The sequence below is a fragment of the Colletotrichum truncatum genome (genome assembly GCF_014235925.2).
Source record: "Colletotrichum truncatum strain CMES1059 chromosome Unknown Contig_0007, whole genome shotgun sequence".
Lineage (NCBI taxonomy): Eukaryota > Fungi > Ascomycota > Sordariomycetes > Glomerellales > Glomerellaceae > Colletotrichum > Colletotrichum truncatum.
Window position 1 is genome coordinate 2,737,051 of NW_027222404.1, and position 16,699 is coordinate 2,753,749.

Sequence of the window (16,699 nt, forward strand, 5' to 3'; positions counted from 1 at the left end):
GTACATATAAGCAACAACATGAAAACATTATGGTCCGCTGGAATTACACCTCTCAACAGTGAGCATCAACAGTTCCAAACTCGCTGGCGTTCGTCATGTGGCTGTGACCGCTTTTGGAAAAGTGTCGAACAACCGTCTTTCCGCTGCTAGCACGACGGGTCTGCTGTTCGTGCATGTGCTGGGTCATCCTCTCCTCCAGCCTCTCCATCTCGCGGCACTTCTCCTCGTACTTGGCAATAGCTTCATCACGCTCGCGATCGGCCGCGTTGCGTGCGCTAATAGCCTTCTCCTTATGCTCTCTTGCTTCGCGGAGCATGGTTCGCATGCTGGAAATCTCGAACTCGAACCCGGAGCTGCCGTCCTCGTACTCGGTGACGCTCTCGCAGACCTCCTCATATCTTCCCTCCCAGTCGCGGCACTTGTGCTTGAGGGAAGTGCACTCGGTGGTGAGGTTGTCGACCTCAAGCTTGAGGGTGGCGATAAGGGACTTGTGGGTCTGTATCTCGATCTCAAAGTCCTTGGCTCTGGTCTTTGCGGTGTTGTAGTCCAGTTCGAGCTTTTCAATGCGCTCAATTTTGGAGTGGACTTCCTCCTGTGACTTGATGAGAGATGATTCAGTGTGGTTGAGCGACTCCTGCACGATAAGGAGCTGGCGATGGTTCTCATCGGCGCGGCCGCAGTTGCGGCTGCTCTCCTCCTCAAGACGCTTCTTCTCGAGGAGGAGAAGACGGAGCTCTTCGGTCTTCTTGGAGATGGTGTCGCGGAGCTCAGTGTGACTAAGCTCAATGCGAACGATGTCTTCGCGGGCAGAAGCAATCTCACGCTCGGAGTGCTCCCACTTGAGCTTCCACTTGCCGCAACGGTCCTCGGCCTCTTCCCACTTGCCGTGCTCCTTGATGATGTCTCGCTTCAGCTTCTCAATGTGCTGCTCAAGCTCTGTCTTCTCGTGCTTCACCTTGGTTACACGCTGCTCGACCTTGGGGATGGTCTCCTGTAGCTCCTTGACTTCGAGCTGCTTCTTTTCGTAGCGCTCTTCCAGATCCTTGAGCTTGCGCTTGACCTCATCATGCTTGTGGTCGTACTTGCGCAGCTGCTCTTCGAATTCGCCCTCTCTGTGGAGCCACTCGTGCTTCTCCTTCTTCAGCACTGTGTTAATCTGCTTGAAGTGCACGAGTTCTTTGTGCTGTGTGTCAAACTTGCTGTTGAGTTCCTCGTGACGTGAAAGCAGCTCTGTGTACTTCAGGTCCAAGTTGTCACGATCAACGCGGAGCTTGCCGAACCTGTCTTCGAGGTCGACACGGGCGGTCTCAGTAGCCATCAACGTTTGTCTCTGGTGCTCAGTAGTTTTCTTCATCTCCTCATGCTCTTTTCTGACGTGTGTGAGACTGTCTTTGGTCTGGGCAATCTCATGCAGGAGGTTTCGGCACTCAGCGTCTCTCTCTGCGAGTTTCGTCTTGAACTCGGCGGTGCTATTGGAGGCTGCCTTGAGCTGGAGACGGATCTTGAGTATTTCCTGCTGGCGCTCCTCATGCTCATGGTGGTTATGGCTGTGCTCCTTCTCCTTAATCTCAATGATCTCGGAGAACTCTTCAATGCGTTCATGCATTCTGTCCATCTCAGCGTAGCAGGACTCGCGCTCGGCAATGATTTTGTTCCAGACTTCTCTCAAAGAGCCGCTACGTCGGGACATGCTGGCCATAAGCTCCGTGAGAGCAAAGAACTCACCCTCGGCCTGAGCCGTAAGTTCCTTGCTCACTTCGGAACTATGGTGTCGTTGGTAACTTGTACCCCATGATGATGCGCGGCTTCGACTGATCCGACGGCGCGTACTCAGGCTGTGGCCGTGGCTGTGACCGTTGCTGTAAGATCTTGTGGATCCAGTAGGGCTGCCATCCCGGGATAGAATCTCGCTGGATCGGGGCATACGCCTGGTACGGCCCATTTCAATTGAGTGGTTATGGGTGTCGGGTGATGTAGACAGATCTGCGTCATTGCCATCTGTCATATGGGAGTGGACGGCCTCTTTGCTGAGAGGCATGTAAATGCCGTTCAGGTGGGTATCGTAGGTCGCCATATTGTCGAAGTATAGTCAATAGAAAAGAGAGATCAGGTATTAAGACTCGTGTAGAGTTCAGAAGTGAATCTGACTGGGTTGATGAAGGGAAGAGTGAGGACGAAGGTAAAATCATCAGGGGCATGAACCTCACTATATAGGCTGACCCGTCATGCACCCAATGCTTTTTCAAGCCAAACCCGAGATTGCTACCTCATCTTCATTACCAGGAATACCATCATGTACACAGAGCCTTTCCCCGGAACAGGGTCCTTCTGGCTGTGGAACAGCTGATTTCCAGAAACGGCCATGTCGCATGCCACAAGCGCGGTCTTCCCCGCCCGAAGGAGACGTCGGGGGGACAAAACCACAGCTCTTCCCTTCTGCCCAATGCATGGAGTTGTTAGTTACCGCTGATTTCAACGGCCGACGTAATTGAAAAGTCATGAAGTACGTTAACGGTCAGGTTTTGTCTGCGAGCATCTCGGCTATGCACTGTTCCTCACTGGTCCCTTGAACAATTTGTCTCGGAATTTCAGACAATTTCACAGGTGGAAGAGGACCCAAGACGGACGGCTCAAGCCACGCATAACTCCACGGTTTTACGCGGTGAAAACCCCTAAGTCTCGGCATTGCCGGCGGACTGTGAAAGTGGTATCCGCGATTAGACAGATGGTTGCGGTTTAGCCAGCCACAGGACTGCGGGAAACAAGACATCCCGCGGCTGATCTTCCCAACCCTTCACTTTGATAGGCTCGTTTACTGCCGTCCCATATCCTAAATGCCATGGTGGCTTCCGACATACTCTTCTCACACACAATCTCAGCCATTTGATGCATACCTAAAGGGGCATTTATTGCATTTCAGCTACGGAACACGCTGAGGGGCTTGCACTTGGCAATGGAGCGACCGATGCTATCTCGTATTGCGACGCGCCTTCTGCATCGCAATCATTTACCTATCTCTCGAACGGGACATATTTTTACTTTTCCTTGGGCTTTGCAATCATGTTGGAATTGGGCAGTCTCACATGCCGCCCTTAGCTGCGAATGACCCAATAACCTGGTAAGTAGAAAAGCTCTGCCCCGCATGTCTACGGGCTCCGAAGGACGATCTTCATGAAGCGATGCATATCAGAAAGAGCACTTCAAGGGCTTGGCTGCATTCAGTTCGGGCACCTGCATGGAACGTCCCGCCTTGTGTCTTAAGTTCAAGACAACAGCTTCCGATTATGTGGTCAACCGCCGGGGTTGCTTTTTCAAAAAGGGGTTCTGCTCATGCACTTTCTCTCATTTCGTACAATTCGGCGACTATTCAGCATCATTTAATACGCTATTCATCGTCGATCCTCGGGGACCTTCCACAATCGGACAACCGAGTAGATCTGGCATCTCTTTGATCCCCGAAAAGCTTGGAAACGTGCCTGTCCCATGGAAAAAATTGGGTCCATGCTTGTCGAGATATCATCATCGGCAGCCCGTATTAGCTCCATCATGTTGACCGAGACACAACCTCATGGAAGGTATCTATCACCGTTCATAGCCCACTACCTCGACTTGGTGCTATACAGGATACCGTGACTACCCCGCATAATCAGGGTAAAATTATGTTTTGCGCATCAAACGCGCTATAGTGAAAGATCATTGCCTAAGGCTCAGTCTGTTCAGACTCGTCAAGAACGATGATACGTAGCTTAACACCTGCGTTGAACATATTCTGTCAATGGTTTTCCAAGATGGGTCTAAACTGACTCAGGACTATCAACGCTGTGATTTTTGCGCTCCGCCATCGTAAATTGCAATTGGCCACGCTTCAGATTGTCAAAGCGACTTGATTTTATTACCTAGGCTAGCTCACGTGGCATCATCTGCAGCTGCGTTTTTAGTAAGGCTCGGCTACGTGGCAGGGCTCTATTTATGATTTCGCTGCTAGCCAAGAGCTGTATCACCATGCTGCATCATGCGGGGGACCCTTAGTGCGTTGTATCCTTTGGGGGGCTGTTACTGGACATGAAGCCGCATTTAAGACATGTGAAGTTGGTAGCAAAGCCAGGCAGAACCGCAATAGACAGCTGCCATATTAATCGATATGTCATTACCATTATACTCTTACGCTTGGAATTTGAAGCCATATCAATTTCTGGTTTTGATGAGTGACTTTGGCCAGCAGTATGACAAAACAGGGAAAAAATAAACCTAGGCAAAAGTCATGAAAGACATTCTTTAACGCTTCCACAAGACAACTCCCGACCAATCAGAATCAACTACTATGATCGCGATACCTTCCACGAATGCCATGTATGGACATGCCACTAGACATATTGGTTGCTACATTCATGGAACAAAGCTGGGATATGAGATAATAAACTGGTTTTTAAATGTGTGCGCCTGTACTCAAATGACACCGTATTTACGTCCATCATTCTTCACCAAGACTATATGTCAGCCCCTGGTTCGTCAAATGTCAGAGGGCCCATTTCTGTCATGGGTTTGAAGGATCTGGAGCTTTTCTTGTTATCATGACTCCGCAAAGTCGGAAGGTTCGGCCTATGATGTAATAGTCCGTACAATCGACCTTGCTACCACACAGACCCGCTACGACAGACCACTTCCAACACACTTCCCAACCCCTTCTCCACGGACATCCGTGTGATAAAACGATACTTCTCACTCCTCAGATAGATTAGTTCATCCTCAAATTAAACTTCATTCATCTAAGAGCTCCATATATTCTTCATCATTCTTCGAACGGCTTCGAAAATCCGTTGTACAAAACCACCCGATCCGCTGTCGATAACTCATAAACGAGTCATGTTTCTCTCCAATAGAGCTCCGGCGAAACCGCTTCCCCGCTTCCAGACCAACACGCCGCTAGACTCAACTTTCGACAGGGACATTCGCGACGTACATCTCATCTACGATTATAACGCCGAGGATGAGCAGGGTAATCCGGAGAAGTGGCGCTACGAAATGTGGTTCTACTCTGAGGACCGCATCGTCTACGCCATCCATGGCGGCCCCATGGCTGGTCGTGTAAACTATCAGGCTGCCACTTACCAGTGCATCCGCCCCGGCGAGCTATGGCAGGTTAACTGGCTTGAAGAGACGGGCACCGTCTGTTCACTGGTCTATGACATCCCAAACCAGAAGATTTCAACCCTCATCTCGTTTTCCCGGGGGCACTGGGAAAACCCGCAGGCGGCGCATGGTGACAAGAGGAATCCTGGTGACTTTGCGCGTTGGAGGGTGCTAGCAAGGTTTGGACACCAAAGCGATAGATTTATGCTGTCTGAACAAGCAGACATCGCGGAGAAGTTCAAGGGCAAGGGTGATCTAGTGCCAATTCCCAAAGATGCGTTGACATTTTAAATTGCGCTTAGTACAGGTGGGGGGGTGTGGGAAGCACAGAGCATGTTTGGTCATGTTTACTATAACCTGAAAGACAATGAGACACTCTTTGAACCAAGAAAATGTTGATGGAAGAAAAATAAGTATTTCTGAGTGGTAAAAAAGACCGGATAACTTCCTTGTGGCCTTTCGAGCTAAGGACTCAAGTGATCGACGCCATTGCTTGGCCAACGAGATATCTTGAAGAGAAATGTGTAACTGGTGTAAATTTGATGAGTTGATGTAAAAGTAAATATGTGTATTTTTTGCTATCAAATCACAACTTGTCATCCTAGTTATGGAGAGGTTGATAATAGTCTACCGACAGACTTTGGTTTGGCCAATGCCAGCGATGTTTTCCAAGTTGCACTTCAAGCCTTTGCAACATTCGTGAGGCAGCGGGTCGTTATCATTACAGAATTCTAACAAAATGCGGGTTAGTTCTTTTAAGCTAGACTTCTCCGTGCTTAATGGCCAGAAACCTACCATCAGCTCTTCTGCAGTCGTTCTGTCGAGGAAATATTTCTGTTCCAGCAGTGTCACGCTGGAATTCGAATGTTAGTTGTGTATGCCTAATGAAGAGATTCCCCTTTTCTATGAGGCAAATATTCTTACAGCATGAGTAACAGCAGCTGACGTAACGGCGAGGAAAGTAGCAATAACAATAGTGAACTTCATCTTGGTAAAGTGTGGCCAAAAAGTATAAAAAGTTTAAAATATTGAATTTGGAAGTACCAGACTCCTTAATTTGAAGTTGAAGAAGATTGATTTTTGCGGTGACAAAGTTGACTGTACTCAAGAGGCAGGTAGCAGACGAGCGTCACTTTTATATTACTCGGGCACTTGCTCGGGTTACCAATGTTACTACATCCGGTCAACATTATTACTTCAGCTACGCGTATTAACTAGCCTTGTTATTTCCCTATTCGGAATCAATGGCTTATGTTTCGCCAGGGTATAGACTCATGTTCTGGCATAAATGCCACGAGAAAGTTTGAATGTGATGTTGATCGCGATCGGTAAGTTTAAGCGGAGCCTATCTTGCGTGAACCACAACTCAAGCTGCTCTGACGAGACCCAAGTGTCTGGGTTGGAGTCTTCAGCAGCTGTCTCATTCTTGAACAGTCAGACTTAATATTGGCGGTAAAGCCGGGCTGAACCTCAGAGTTGGTCGTAATCATTGGAGTCGAGGGTTCGTCTGAAACGTCCGTCTGAAACTCGCCTCCGAGCCCCAGGTTTCCTGACTCAAGGCTCAATATATTTAGACTAACGCGGCTGTGCAGAGAAAGGAAAGTATTTGGCAAGAAAAGGAATGTTTCGCCGGAGCGTAACTGAACAGCGATGTTGCGGAAAAGTCTTGATTTAACCTACAATGACTTGTCTAATCACTAAGGATCAAACCATGACTAGGTAACATTTTTGATCCGGGCCAACACTTGGTAAATACTTCCAAGTATCCGACTCCGATAAGGCCTTTAATTTTGTGATATTCAACCCAGAACGTCATCTTGACGGATTAGAAAGCTAACCTCTCGAGGCCACCGCACCCCTAGTTTTCTAGTTGATATACCCATGCCTTAGTAGGCGACAAGGTTCCTTTGATAAGATTCTCCCATGCTTTCTCAATTCCAGCCTGTCCGCCAACTCCGCTACCCCAAACCAATCCTATATCACCCAGGTAATTTTCTGCGACAGCTCTCTCGAAAGCACCTTCTACACCCTGGCAAAAGGCATCCGCGCCTTCCGCAGCAATGGCAGCATCAGCCACGTCAGTTGTGTTTAGCTGTGCTGTATGACCCCATCTTGCTTTGAGTGCCATTGAAGCCTGAAACTCTTCCAAAGATTCAATCTTGGGCACATTTCCTACCATGACTAGGGTAAGTGCAGTCGAAGCAGGAAGTGAATCCACGAGCAGTTCCCGAAATCGCTCGGTAGTTTCAGCAGGACCTCCATTGTCCAGTACCACCACACGATTCGGCTTAAAATTTGCGATCCAGTCCATTGTCTCCTTATCGACAAGATTGTCGTAGTTGACGGACTTTACTTCAACCGCCGGCTTGTGGGCATGATTCAAGGTTTGTGGCGAAGAAGTAGCGTTCAGCAACGCAAGAGGGCCGTTAACATTCGGCTTGCGATTCCTGGTAAAGTTCCACGCAACACTTCTTCCTGTCCTGCTTGATGCAGATAGGTTAACCACCACGGCAGACTTCAGATCTGCGTCCTTCTCTGTCCACTCTCCAGAACTCCCAAGTGGATGGACTGGTTTGAATTCTGTCGGGAAGTTGAAACGATTGATCAGATAGCCGGCATGCCAGATCGGAAAGGCATTGGCGAGAATAGCCCTGAATTCTTCTGATTTGGCAGTTTCATCGACGATGTTGTACCGATTGTAAATGTTGCCCAGCCCCTGCCTGTGCTCGCTCACCTCGACGAAGTGACCCTTTGCTTCGTGAGATTGAAGCTTGAGGTCGACTGCGTGAGTTGAGGTAGGCCAGCAGCCGTAAAGCAAGCTACCGGCGGGGATGGAGTCGATTGTGGACTCGCGAACCCTGCCAAAGCCCCACGCCGGGACGATACCCCATTCGTCCTGATTGTTGTAAGGGGCAGGTGCGTTGAGAGGGACTGGCCAGGTTGACCACCACTGGAGGTAGTCTCCTAGCTTCGCATAAGATAGGTTGTTCGACGTGATACTGATGAGCGAAGAACGAGCTCGAATGGATGAGGGGCCAAGCGGCGGCAGAGAAAGGTTAACTGGGACCGTCTCATGCTTGCTGATGTCTTTCTTAGAGATGATGTGGATTTCGGCTGACATGATGGATGATATCTTTGGGCAGTCTTTAATGAACTTTGCGGTACTGATCAGGAATGTTTAGACAACGAAGGGAAGTGAGAGGGAGTATATCGTTTAAGGCGGATGTTTAATCGAACTGATCTATCCGCCGAAAAGTATCAAGGGAGGACTTTAGCTCGACAGGATGACTAAACAATCCTCCGATTTACCTAGGTTATCAACTGGCTAAGACACAACATCCGAGACCACTAATCCTGCATCCACCCTTGGAGTTAAGGCTTGGTAATCTTTGACTCGATTTGATACAATGGTTGCCTGGCAGGCCCGCTTTGATTGAAGTGACTCACCAGTCACCATGAACCCCAATCGACAAACCCACATAATTTCAATGATGAACCAGTATTCAAATTTTCTGCAGGCTGCTGAGGTTGCATTTTTTCCGCAAATAGCTTGCAATTGATTATTGATTTCTCGCTATTTTCTCACCGCATGCAATATTGTTGTAGGTGGACGCGTACGCTGACACCAATTATGGGGCAGAGGTTGGGAGGATGAACTAGTTGTAGCTGACTTTACCAGGAATTGATGTCTGACGAAAACAAGTCATCAACCATCACTATTTATGAGCAAGCTATTAACATAACAAAGGTCCTCATTATCCAATTCTATGCCGTCCCAAAAGCCTTTTGATGTCCGGTCAAGGTGAATCGGTAGTGGACTTTGTTGTCCTTGACCCTCTCAATCGCCTCTTTGCAACCATCTTCGGAAATGTCAATCGTCTCAACCCACGGCTTGATGCCCTTCTCTGCTGCGAGTTTCAACAGCGCGTCCATCTCTTGGTGGTTGCCAATGTGACTTCCCGACATCTTGGCTGAGTTGCTGGCAAACAGGCTTGCAGGGAATTGGGGAAGCGGCTTGTCCGGCAGTCCCACCATGTGAAAATGCCCACCGACCTTCAATGTTGATAGGTATGTCTGTAAGTCGAACTCGTTGGTCATATCGGAACAATTCAGCATGAAATCAAACTTGAATGCCAATGGTTTGGCCCAGTCCTTCTCATTGGTGTCGATAACCTCTTTGGCACCCAACTTCTTGCAGTCTTCGGCCTTGTCAGGCGAGTGCGTGAGGGCGTAAACTTCGGCGCCGAGCGCCTTGGCCCACTGCACACCGAGGTGACCCAGGCCGCCGATGCCGACAATAGCGACGGACTGACCCGGCCCCACTCCGCCTCGGACTAGAGGGGAGTAAGTCGTCAACCCGGCACACAAAAGCGGCGCCGCATCTTCAGACTTGAGCTCATCTGGGATCTTAAAGGTGAAGTACTCGTGAGCACGGATGTGGCTTGCGAAGCCGCCATGAGCTTGGCTGCCGTCCTCGTATGTCGCATTGTATGTGTCTGGTACATGGGGTTAACCAGATGCTGGATACGAATGGCATTCAGGAACACAACTTACCAACCAAGTGAGGGCAGTAGTTCTCGTTTTGGTTCTTGCATTGCTCGCACTTGAGGCACGCCCAGACCTGGGCTCCCACGCCAACCCTGTCGCCAACCTTGATGTCCTTGACACTCTTGCCGACGGCGATCGCCTTACCAACAACCTTGATGGCGTTAACATATTGTATCCGTACACCTGCTCTAAGATGCTAACTAGCACTCACCTCGTGGCCGACACACAGGGGACCCTCGTATTCACCCCAGCCGCCGGTGACAGTGTGGACGTCTGATCCGCAGACACCGCAGCATTCGATCTGCACGTCAATGTCGTGATCCCCAAACGGTTTCGGATTCAGGGTCTCCTTGGTGAATTTGTTCCACGTCTTCGGGCCTTGGACGCAGAATCCCTGGAACTTTTCGGGGTAGCTCATCTTGATTGGTTTGTAGGAGGTAGTCTAAATGATATTATCTCGAAATACCAATGCTCATGTACTAAGGAAACGAAAACGTCCAGAGAGCCTGTACCTTTTTTATGTTTTTATATGCGCAACCCCTCGCGATGACGCTTGAATTTACTCAGAATTTCCCCTACTATCAGAAGCCCGTCTTACAGCTCCAGCGGCCGACAGACTATCGGCATAGGCCTCGGCTGTCTGCTCACTGTCCATCGAAAAAGGCCTCTCGATGAATGACGTCTATGAATTTCACACCTACTCAAAAACAGATCCACTATCGAGGCGTTCGGTCCCTGCCGAGATAGCGGCGCTAAGGCTATCCAGGAGATAGCTTATACCTTAGCTCCGAACACTTGGCGCCTGGCCTCACATAGGCCACTGATAACGAGCTATTTTCCGCCTAGGATGCCAATCCTTTTCCAAAACAGAACTGCCCAGAAAGCCTCATGACGCCAGGTTTCCCTCACCATTACCGACCATATCGTGTCACTGCCGGCGTAGGAGCCTCAATTGAAGTAGAAATTCGTCGATCTGGAATAGAAGTCCCGATGTTGCACAAATTAACCCACAATCAAAATGGATCCCACGGGGAAGGAGTAGACTCCGTTGTGGAAAGCCAATCACGAGTTTCTGGGCCCAGGCCTGGATCCACTGTGCGATTAGGTTACCCAAAGGATAGAAATGTGACGCGTTGACGAGGTACTAGTACTAAGCTACTGGATACTCGAAATGTGATTCTTCGAACCAGATGCGGGGTTACGATATGTTAAGAACACCGACAAGCGGCTGGTGGAAGTCGAACCCTGATATTCTATGGCTCTAGCTGCCTAAAAGTCAAAGGATCTGATGTTCGGGAGACGGGTCGAAGCGACTCGAGCACATGTGGAAAACTGTCACAAACATGGCTCGGCTAGACTTGTCCACACAGCGTGGATATACGTCCCTATTCCTGGTAAATTTCAAAGTTTGTCAACTCAGAATAGTACAGTATCTGTTGCCAATGATGTCTTCCAAATGGCTATGACTTAGTCTCGGTATGAAGCAGGAGAGTATGGACAGTCCACGGGTTAATATCCGCGATGAAGGCGCTGCTTTAGGGATAAGATCATAAATCTGAAAAAACAACTTATAACAAAACGATTAGATACTTCTAGTCAACAACTGATGAGCTGAGTCTTTGGAACCACCCAGTTATGAGGATCAGCCGTGAAAAGATTTGGAAGAAAAGGGAGATGCTCCAATCTGCTCATAACGAGACTGAGTATTAACCAGGCTCTAGAAAGACTAAAATTACGATAGTTGTTTCAAATATAGCGAAGGAAAAAGTAGAGAGGCAGACGGAGCATTCAGTTCCCGTTTCTAAAAGCAAAGGCAAGCGCCACGTCAGACTTGTTTACCAGAATGAGACAGCAGCGGAACTGGGTATGTAAGCATCGAATCACCGCCCAAGAATGCACCGTAAAAGAATGGATGTGAAGATCTGATCTATAACCTACTTGGACAGAAAACGTCTATTTTTCCCTCTGATTTGGACATAATTCAGTCTGGTCAGGCGAGGCCAGTCACTAATGACAAATCAAGTTCACCAACACATCATCAAACTCCCACAAACGTTCAATAAGACATCAGAAACAATTGATCATCAAAAGAATGTATTCAGACTAAACTAGTCAAACATCTCCCACAGCGCCGCCATCAATTTGTATTCCCAACCTTACCTTTGCAAGAAAAAGAGCGACGCGAAGCCGTACTAAAGCAGTCGAAACTCAAAGACAAACTCAGAGCTCGTTCTCCTTCTTGCGGGCATCAATGACAGCCAGAGCCTCCTCAGCAGCCTTGACTCCAGAAAGAGCCATGGCACCAAAAGTAGGACCTACACACGCATATTAGCACCCGCCGTACCCATACCACAAAAACTGAAGAGAGGAAAGCAAAAACTCACCCATTCTGTTGGCACCGTCAACCTCGGAAAGCTCCATGCCGCCGACGATCAAACCAGGTACAATCTCCCTGGTGCCCTTCACAATCGCGTCCTCGGCAGTCTGCATGTCCAGACCACGCATGCCGCCAAGCTGCTCAATCTGCTTCATGCTGACGAGCCTCTTGACGGAGAAGGCGCCGAACGGGCCGTCGTGGCCGGTGGTGGAGATGACGAGCGGGGCGTTGATGGTGTTGGGGTCCATGCAGGACTGGTCGTCGTGGTGCATGCTCACGAGGGTCCAGTTCGTCACGACACCAGCGATCCTCACCTGCCCGTCGGCGTCCTTCCGGGTAATCAAGTCTTCGACGGTGGTGGCGTTGAAGAGCTTGACGTTGGGGAACTGCAGGACCTTGCTGAGGACGGTGCTGGTGAAGAGGGCGGCGTGCTTGACGACGACGAAGTCGCCTTCGTCCTCGAAGTCGACGCCAATCTCCTTGAGGAACACGTCGGCGGGCTTGCGCATGACCATGGCGCTGAACAGCTGGCCTCCGAGCCAGGCACCACCGCCGGGAGCCACGCCGGCCTCGACGATGGCGATCTTAAGGTCCGGACGCTGCTTAGCGAGGACGTACGCCGTGCTCAGACCACAGGAACCCGCGCCGACGATGACGATGTCGGACTCGGCGTAGTGGTCGAGGTCCGCGAAGTAGCGACGCGTCATGGCACGCGAAACCTGACTCTCCCGGATAGGAGCGAAGGTGAAGCTGTCCCACTTCCCAAACATCTCTTCCACCGACTGGGTGGATGAGGTGGAGGGAGGGGCGACGGACTTGGCCTTGCCGGTAGAGTAAGTGACGGCGAAGTCACGAACGGGAGAGACGGCAGCGGGAGGAGCCATTTTTGTATGTTTGGGAGGGTTTCTTTCTCACTTATTCCTTTGGAACGAAGAGGATAATCTGTTTGTGTTAGGTTGCATGATCCTTTCGCTGGTATTACCCAGATCAAGTTCAAGGCCGTATAATCTCAGCCCAACCCTCACATCGGCCTCTGCTCACCATGAGATGGCAGCGACTGTCTGCGGAGGGCCGGACACCGGCTCATGCATGTTCGAGAGAAGTTACATACTCTAGGTTTTGTTGGCTTGAGAGAAGCCTTGCCTGGTAAAGTGTCAGCTTGTATACGTTCTCAACTCATGGGATAGGGCCTACTGATTGCGTGTGTCTGGTGTCTTTGTTCTTCCTGTAACAGGTTGATGAGTCTTGAGTCTGGACAGCAGAAGGGAGAGGATTTCCTTCGTCTTAAATACCCAATTGATAACAAAACTCTCTCATATCTCTTGCGGGGTAGGGGGAGGCACAATTCTCAGACCAGTCCGCTTCGCACTGCTGATTGGGGCGTGATCGGCCATGTCGCCATGCAACCCCAAGGGTAAACGAGAAAGAATCCTCCCGTCTTCGCTTCGAACACGGGGTGTGCGGGTCGTCGTCGTCCAACGGTTGGGGGCCAATGCCTCCGCGTGGAGACCTGTTCCGAAAGCCGATGTCACCCGCACCTCAAGCGGCCGGGGGTAATCGTTGGATGGTGCCGGAGCAATGGTCCCCTTCCCCGCCGTGGGGTCCTTTTTTTTTTCTTCTCCCCCAACATTTATTTACTTTAGACATAATTCGTAAATGTCACATGGGCCGAGCCTCAGACTCACCATCCGTAATCAAGTTGGCTCATCCTATCGCGGAACTGCCGTTTTGGGTTATGCTGCCCCTTGGCCGCCGAGTCCGGAACCACTCAGAAGCCCATACCGGAATGGCCCGGCTTTGGCGGGACCCCTTGGCGCGGCTTAACTTACGTCGAGGGAATAATAGGGTTCCTCATGCTGCTTCTGTAGACAAAATCGCGCAATGCCAACGATCATGGATGACACAGCTCGCAGCGAGGTTTACTTTGCATGGCGACGAATCATGAACCTCTTAGATATGGAACTATGGAACCAGTGACGAATCCTCCATCTGTGAATGGTAAATTAGGTACGCCCAACCAAGCGCCGGTTTGGTATTGGCTGGTAGATCATGCTTGCGCGGTATTTTGCATGCGAGAGACGCATTAGCACATGTGAGAATAAGGCATGTGCTAGTCGTAATCCTATCGCCAACGACCCCTCATAAATGACAATGACAGTGTCGTGACAGGAATATGACCATGTCACAAGTAATTGATGTGCCTATCGCCCAAGAACTTCTGATGCGCAAACATTAGGATTGATATTTGGTATTAACTTCGCACCGAGGAGCGCCCGGCGCAAACGCGAGGAGCCGCGAGCAAGCTTATGGATATGTGTTGGCATGCCGAAGCAGCCAACTTCAGATACGCTGGACCTGTTCTGTTTGCCATCTCCAAGTGCGGGGGCTATGAGAGAGAGAGAGAGGATCTGCTGGTCTAGCTTGGCTAGTGGATCTAGCGTATAGTATAGATCATAAAGACCATCGAGGACAACGGTCGTGTTTGTGCCGTTCGTCAACAGTTCGCAGGGCCAAGTTGCCAAGTTGTTGGAGGCAAATATTGACGGCCACTGAACACACATCGGTCATTACCGCGCCTTTTTTGCAGCTCCCGTGCTTTCTTCATACGGAGCTGCGAACCCGTCCCCGTGCCCATACTCTTCGCCCGTCGATAATAGCAACGTTCCGCCCCTTCGTACGCCGTCATCGCTCCTCACGTCTGAAGGCGTCGCTGGGCCCGACACGCTGCCCTCCGAATCTGATCCCGTGGAATCAGTCAATCCGTCGTCGCCCAATGATTCCCAAAACCTATGAGCCGGCGAACCCGCTAGCTGGCCTAGCTCTGCTAACGCGTTACTATGTCCGCGGTCGTACCAGGCAATCAGATACCATCTCCTTGGTGCCAGAAGCATGACCTCACACCAGACCACGAATATCATGAGCGCCACGGGCTCTTTAAACCACAACAGTGAGAGATATTGCTCTGATACGAGTGACGGCCAGATGATGAAGTGCTTCCATATCCGTGGCCGTCCGGGCAGCGAACTTATCCAGGACCTGAGGGCAACGAGGGCGCCTAGATATGTCTTTGTATCCTCGGCTTTCAGGCCTGTTGTCTGGGGACCTAGCGATAAAAAGTCGATGAATTTGGCGATCTTGTGTAGCATCGGTCGCAGAGCTACGTCACTGCTTTCGCGCCATTCTTGCGCGTCAACTTGAGCCAGTTGATTCCGTATGGGGCTCTTAAATATATGCGGTGTTACCGTGTCCGAGAACTTTGCCGTCAGCCGCATCACATTGAGGGCCTTGGCTGGCTCAAAGGAATGGGTTTGCCCCATCACCTTCTCGTCCGCAAAGGGTCGGTAATATCCAAAGATGCCGTTACACATGGCAAACAGGAATGTAGCAAGCCAGTTCTCTTCCGTTACTTGTGGGACTGCGAGTCTGAAATAGTTGCTCGCTTGGATTGCATGGTGGCAGGCCATGGAGTAGTATCGCTTCATCTCGGGTGGCTCAAGGTAGCACAGGTGAAGAGCTGCAATGGAAAGCATGCTCTGGTGGATGAAGACGTTACGTGACGCTAGCTGGGGCACCCAGCGAGACCACACATCACACTTACGCGGGTCGGTCTGCAATGAAAAGGTGAACCATGCTTGCGTGAGGAAGTGATGTTTGAGCTCGGCCTCGTCAGCGCGGAGCTTCTCGGCTGGCAGCGAGGCATTCAGAGCATCTCGTGAGGAGGCATGGGCTGCGACGGTCGCGGCGCGGCGGACCATGGCCAGAGTATCATTGGCTCGGTCGCCACCGTTTTCACGGTTTAGGGTGTCGGCCAGGAGACCGAGGTAGCTGCAGTGTTCTTGTCGGCGACGACAGTTGGCGCAGACAGGACCGACACAGTCGCACTACGACACACCCCTCCGTCAGCATTATTGGCTTTGGTGATGGTACAGAATGATTAAGCCTTCGATGTGGCCTATCGAAGATCGCGTATAAAGGTCGCCTCAGCTAGATAATGTAGGAGGTAACATCACCGGATGTCTCCGAACCGGCAGTCTGCGCAGCATGTGTGAGCAGGTCTTGCTCTACACTGCATTGTTGCAGACGATGCCCTACGGTGTACTGACTAAGAGGCGGATGATCCTCACCTTAACACGGCGTTTCTTGCACTGCCGACACCCGTTCTTCGTCTTTCCATGATACTGTCTTGATCCCTTCGGCATCCTATCGGTACATCAATCGCTTGTGGGTGCTAAATGGTGTCCTTTGTTCACCCCTTTCGGTTGGATCGGCAGTCGTCAGGATGCTATAGTTTTCTTATCGTCAACGGGTGCGGGAGAGCGACACGACAAAAAACGGCGGATTTTCTCCCTGCTTTTAAGGCTGTTCGTCTAGTTTACCAGGTAGTAGACGAAACATCGAAACTCGGGGAGTGCTTGACACCGTCAGGGATGCACGGCATTCTGACGCAAACTCCAACTTTGTTCGCCGCACGTCCCCCGCTGTGACAACGGGGTGACAGAAACCCGAAGAGCGACATGTAAGAGGCCCAGGTGGCTGAAAACCAATCCTGGTGGCCGACTATCACGTGGTAATTGGCCGTTGTTAACTCAGAAGAATGTCGACTATGACGCGCATGGCAACTTTGCAGAATGTTGGCCAAACAGA

At 50.4% G+C, this 16,699-nt stretch overlaps 6 protein-coding genes across 6 annotated transcripts; 1 reads left to right on the plus strand and 5 right to left on the minus strand.

Annotated features, from left to right (window-relative positions):
• Positions 1-52: 52 nt before the first annotated feature.
• Positions 53-2,074, minus strand: CTRU02_211157 (uncharacterized protein; the record flags this gene model as incomplete). Its single annotated transcript, XM_036720182.1, has 1 exon — positions 53-2,074. One exon carries the CDS (start codon positions 2,072-2,074, stop codon positions 53-55), a length of 2,022 nt encoding a protein of 673 aa, XP_036587925.1.
• Positions 2,075-4,863: 2,789 nt separating this feature from the next.
• Positions 4,864-5,421, plus strand: CTRU02_211158 (oxalate formate antiporter; the record flags this gene model as incomplete). Its single annotated transcript, XM_036720183.1, has 1 exon — positions 4,864-5,421. The coding sequence occupies one exon, from the start codon at positions 4,864-4,866 to the stop codon at positions 5,419-5,421; it is 558 nt and encodes a 185-aa protein (XP_036587926.1).
• Positions 5,422-6,988: 1,567 nt separating this feature from the next.
• On the minus strand, positions 6,989-8,251 carry CTRU02_211159 (uncharacterized protein; the record flags this gene model as incomplete). The annotated part of the gene is made up of 1 exon (XM_036720185.1): positions 6,989-8,251. The coding sequence occupies one exon, from the start codon at positions 8,249-8,251 to the stop codon at positions 6,989-6,991; it is 1,263 nt and encodes a 420-aa protein (XP_036587928.1).
• Positions 8,252-8,895: 644 nt separating this feature from the next.
• On the minus strand, positions 8,896-10,096 carry CTRU02_211160 (alcohol dehydrogenase; the record flags this gene model as incomplete). The annotated part of the gene is made up of 3 exons (XM_036720186.1): positions 8,896-9,629; positions 9,685-9,829; positions 9,890-10,096. 3 exons carry the CDS (start codon positions 10,094-10,096, stop codon positions 8,896-8,898), a joined length of 1,086 nt encoding a protein of 361 aa, XP_036587929.1.
• A 1,802-nt stretch (positions 10,097-11,898) lies between these two features.
• CTRU02_211161 (thiazole biosynthetic enzyme) lies at positions 11,899-12,939 on the minus strand (the record flags this gene model as incomplete). Its single annotated transcript, XM_036720187.1, has 2 exons — positions 11,899-11,993; positions 12,063-12,939. 2 exons carry the CDS (start codon positions 12,937-12,939, stop codon positions 11,899-11,901), a joined length of 972 nt encoding a protein of 323 aa, XP_036587930.1.
• Positions 12,940-14,622: 1,683 nt separating this feature from the next.
• CTRU02_211162 (uncharacterized protein) lies at positions 14,623-16,254 on the minus strand (the record flags this gene model as incomplete). Its single annotated transcript, XM_036720188.1, has 2 exons — positions 14,623-15,936; positions 16,180-16,254. 2 exons carry the CDS (start codon positions 16,252-16,254, stop codon positions 14,623-14,625), a joined length of 1,389 nt encoding a protein of 462 aa, XP_036587931.1.
• Between the last annotated feature and the right edge of the window lie 445 nt (positions 16,255-16,699).